The 5,000-nt window shown below is 40.4% G+C and overlaps 1 protein-coding gene across 1 annotated transcript in view; it reads right to left on the bottom strand.

Moving 5' to 3' along the window:
• The window catches only part of Tusp (WD40 superfamily protein Tusp), a 128,989-nt gene that overhangs the window by 118,607 nt on the left and 5,382 nt on the right, over positions 1–5,000 (bottom strand). Inside the window, exon 2 of the mRNA XM_070101426.1 lies at positions 1,627–2,075. Within this exon, the coding sequence (XP_069957527.1) occupies positions 1,627–1,722 (96 nt within the window). The 5' untranslated portion in view covers positions 1,723–2,075. The remainder of the gene's footprint in view (positions 1–1,626; positions 2,076–5,000) is intronic.

Below are 5,000 nucleotides of genomic sequence, written 5' to 3'. Positions count from 1 at the left end.
TCCTGCACAGAGGTAGCCAGGAACCTAACCTGCTGTATAAGCGGGGCCTTCCTGCACAGAGGTAGCCAGGAACCTAACCTGCTGTATAAGCGGGGCCTTCCTGCACAGAGGTAGCCAGGAACCTAACCTGCTGTATAAGCGGGGCCTTCCTGCACAGAAGTAGCCAGAACCTAACCTGCTGTATAAGCGGGGCCTTCCTGCACAGAAGTAGCCAGAACCTAACCTGCTGTATAAGCGGGGTCTTCCTGCACAGAGGTAGCCAGGTACCTAACCTGCTGTATAAGCGGGGCCACCTTCTATATTAGTTAAACTAAGACAAATCATTTATCTTCCTCCATAAGCCAGTTAGATCTATCTTAATCTATCCAAACCTAGGTGAAATTAACCCTAATATATCTAATTTTAGTCAAGCCTAACTTAACGTATCCACATCTAAGCAAGACATTGCTGACTTATCTAAATTTTGTCAAACCAATATTAACTTGTTTAAACTTAGTTAAACCATCCCTGAAGGTTCATAAAGTAATTAAATCAAATCTAACTTATTCTAACCTGTCCAGACAATCCCTAACTTATCTAAACGTGACCTAACCAAACCATCTCTAACCTAACCTAACCTAACCTAACCTAACCTAACCTAACCAAACCTAACCTAACCTAACCTAACCTAACCTAACCTAACCTAACCTAACCTACTCTAACCTAACCTAACCTAACCTAACATAACCTAACCAAACCATCTCTAACCTAACCTAACCTACTCTAACCTAACCTTACGTAACCTAACTTAACCAACTCTAACCTAACCTAACCTAACCTAACCAAAGTGACTCTAGATACAACAATCCCAACTCTCATCTATCCAAATCATTTCAAACCAATCCTAACTCCTCCAAACCTCGCAAAACCATCCCCAGCCTACCCAAACTACATAATAACACCTCGCAGCCACTCACACAACCTCTAGCAGCAACAGCCTCATTGACCAGGCTACCACCAGAGAGCCTGGTCCATGGTCGGGCTCCGGGAGTAGAAAGACTTGAAAGCTGTCAAAGGTATATCACCTGGTCTGTCATAGATGGAGAGGAGAACACTCATTAGGGTGCAGCGTAGCACATAGGAACACATGAAACAGAGGTGTCAGGAAGTGGAACAATCTGGAGAGTGATGCAGTGGAGGCAGGAGCCATACATAGCTTTAAGAAGAGGTATGATAAAGCTTATGGAGCAGGGAGAGAGAGTGGTCCTAGTAGCGACCAGTGAAGAGGCGGGGCCGGGAGCTGTGAATCGACCCCTACAACCAAAAATAGGTGAGTACACAGCTTCAGTATTCTCATTGTGTAAAATATTCATTATTGTGTAGACGTTTCGCTCACCAGGGACATTACTAAGTCTCTGGTGGGCGAAATGTGTTCACAGTAAAATACCATAACCAGCATTTTGTGTCTTATGTACACTAAATACTGAGAAATTATGTAATAATCAAGGTACCTACCTCTGGCATGTCGTCAGGAACTTTGCAACTATCAAGGTACCTACCTCTGATATACCTTCAGGAACTGTGTGACGATCAAGATACCTACCCCTGGCTTTTCGTCAGGAACTTTGCAACAATCAAGGTACCTACCTCTGGCATGTCGTCAGGAACTTTGCCCATCCAGGAGAGTGAGAGGATGGAACAGTCACTTCGAGCATTGAACGTGGCCTCCGGGTGTAGATGCATGGAGATCAGAACCTCGCCCTCCACGGGCGTGGCTACACCCGCGCCCACGTCTTCACACAGTGGAAACACCTTGGCGGTCACACCCGCCCGTACAGCCTCGGGGGAAGCAGGTAGAAATCCTCTCCCCGACTCTAGGACGCCATGATGGAGAGGCTGGAGAAGTGTAAGATCACAGGCATCACAGCAGCTTCTTGTGAGAAGGTTTCACTTGAGAGGACGATGTATTGAGCACATTCACTAGAAACAGCAGCTAAATGTTCCGCTAATCTACCCAGTGTATCCCTAACTTCAGTAGTAATAAGTGCAGTGGGTCGGGCATTATTGTAGGCAGTCAGTTTCCCTCATCTGTAGCACTGTTTACAAACAGAATCAGTTCGGTTTAGTATAAAGAACTGCTCAATATTAACCCACTTGGAGACTGAAATACAGAAGATTAACTGGTCTGTATATTTCGATCCCCTTCTGGGATCCTCTTCTGGGATCCTCTTCTGGGATCCTCTTCTGGGATCCTCTTCTGGGATCCTCTTCTGGGATCCTCTTCTGGGATCCTCTTCTGGGATCCTCTTCTGGGATCCTCTTCTGGGAGCCTCTTCTGGGAGCCTCTTCCGCTGAAGAGGATCCAGGAGGAGGGTTGAAATATACAGATCAATTAATCTCCTGTGTTTCTGTCTCCATGTGAGTTATTAATGAACATTGACAAATATTCATTAGACTTTAGTGATTCATACGGAACTGTGTCAAGATGGATGATATTCTAGGCAGTCAGACTCTCTTATCTGCAAAATTGTACTGACACTCACTCACGAAATCTTATTAACACGAATGCAGACAGAGAAGAGGTAGGATTCGAACCCAAGGCAGGACCCTCCTGCCATGAGTTCGAATCCCACTTACTCTGTGATTTGAACCGCAGCTTCAAGGAGATAGTCAGTACATCTTAACTTACCGTAAGACTGGGCCAAAATCTGCCATTTTCTATCTAAATGTAATTATTCTTCAAAAATAAATGGTCTCTATGATGTCTGGTCAATATTCAGGTCACCTTTTTCACATTAGCAGAAAACATCAGTCGAATACAAGAGATTGTAAGTCTGGAGAGTGTAGAAGTCTGAGGTGGTCTGTCCCTCAGCCATGATATAAGGTAGTCAGTCCTTCAGCCTTGATAGAATGTGGCCAGTCCGTCAGTCTTGATAGAATGTAGTCAGTTCCTCAGTCTTGATAGAAGGTAGTCAGTTCCTCAGTCTTGATAGAATGTAGTCAGTTCCTCAGTCTTGATAGAATGTAGTCAGTTCCTCAGTCTTGATAGAATGTAGTCAGTTCCTCAGTCTTGATAGAATGTAGTCAGTTCCTCAGTCTTGATAGAATGTAGTCAGTTCCTCAGTCTTGATAGAATGTAGTCAGTTCCTCAGTCTTGATAGAATGTAGTCAGTTCCTCAGTCTTGATAGAATGTAGTCAGTTCCTCAGTCTTGATAGAATGTAGTCAGTTCCTCAGTCTTGATAGAATGTAGTCAGTTCCTCAGTCTTGATAGAATGTAGTCAGTTCCTCAGTCTTGATATAAGGTGGTCAGTCCCTCAACCCTGATAGAAGTCAGTCAGTCCTTTAACATGAAGCAGAGAAATGATACCAGAAACCAGTTTTTGACTGAAGACGCCTGCTGAGCAGGCGAAACGTTTCTACAGTAAATGCACCCAAGTGTTGCAACTGTATCTTGTTCATCAACTTGTAGGTACTGTGTACCATTGATGTTGTTAATGTGTACCATTGATGTTGTTAATGTGTACCATTGATGTTGTTAATGTGTACCATTGATGTTGTTAATGTCTACCATTGATGTTGTTAATGTGTACCATTGATGTTGTTAATGTGTACCATTGATGTTGTTAATGTCTACCATTGATGTTGTTAATGTGTACCATTGATGTTGTTAATGTGTACCATTGATGTTGTTAATGTCTACCATTGATGTTGTTAATGTGTACCATTGATGTTGTTAATGTCTACCATTGATGTTGTTAATGTGTACCATTGATGTTGTTAATGTCTACCATTGATGATGTTAATGTGTACCATTGATGTTGTTAATGTCTACCATTGATGTTGTTAATGTGTACCATTGATGTTGTTAATGTGTACCATTGATGTTGTTAATGTCTACCATTGATGTTGTTAATGTGTACCATTGATGTTGTTAATGTGTACCATTGATGTTGTTAATGTCTACCATTGATGTTGTTAATGTGTACCATTGATGTTGTTAATGTCTACCATTGATGTTGTTAATGTGTACCATTGATGTTGTTAATGTCTACCATTGATGATGTTAATGTGAACCATTGATGTTGTTATTGTATACCATTGATATTATTGTGTATCATTGATGCTGTTATTGTGTATCATTGATGTTGTTAATGTGTATTATTGATGTTATTGTGAATCATTGATGTTGTTATTGTATACAATTGATGTTGCTATTGTATACCATTGATGCTGTTAATGTGTACCATTGATGTTGTTATTGTGTACCATTGATGTTGTTATTGTATACCATTGATGTTGTTATTGTATACCATTGATGCTGTTAATGTGTACCATTGATGTTGTTATTGTATACCTTTGATGTTGCTATTGTATACCATTGATGCTGTTAATGTGTACCATTGATGTTAATGTGTACCATTGATGTTAATGTGTACCATTGATGTTATTGTGAATCATTGATGTTGTTATTGTATACCATTGATGTTGTTATTGTATACCATTGATGTTGTTATTGTATACCATTGATGTTGTTATTGAGTGCCATTGATGTTGCTATTGTGTACCATTGATGTTGTTATTGTGTACCATTGATGTTATCATGGTATGCCATTGATGTTGCTATTGTATACCATTGATGTTGTTATTGTATACCATTGATGTTGTTATTGTGGACCATTGATGTTGCTATTGTGGACCATTGATGTTGTTATTGTATACCATTGATGTTGCTATTGTGGACCATTGATGTTGTTATTGTATACCATTGATGTTGTTATTGTATACCATTGATGTTGTTATTGAGTGCCATTGATGTTGCTATTGTGTACCATTGATGTTGTTATTGTGTACCATTGATGTTATCATGGTATGCCATTGATGTTGCTATTGTATACCATTGATGTTGTTATTGTATACCATTGATGTTGTTATTGTGGACCATTGATGTTGCTATTGTGGACCATTGATGTTGTTATTGTATACCATTGATGTTGCTATTGTGGACCATTGATGTTGTTA

This window comes from Cherax quadricarinatus, chromosome 77 (genome assembly GCF_038502225.1).
Source record: "Cherax quadricarinatus isolate ZL_2023a chromosome 77, ASM3850222v1, whole genome shotgun sequence".
Lineage (NCBI taxonomy): Eukaryota > Metazoa > Arthropoda > Malacostraca > Decapoda > Parastacidae > Cherax > Cherax quadricarinatus.
Note: the sequence above shows the minus strand (reverse complement) of the source record. Positions and strands in the feature narration are given on the sequence as shown.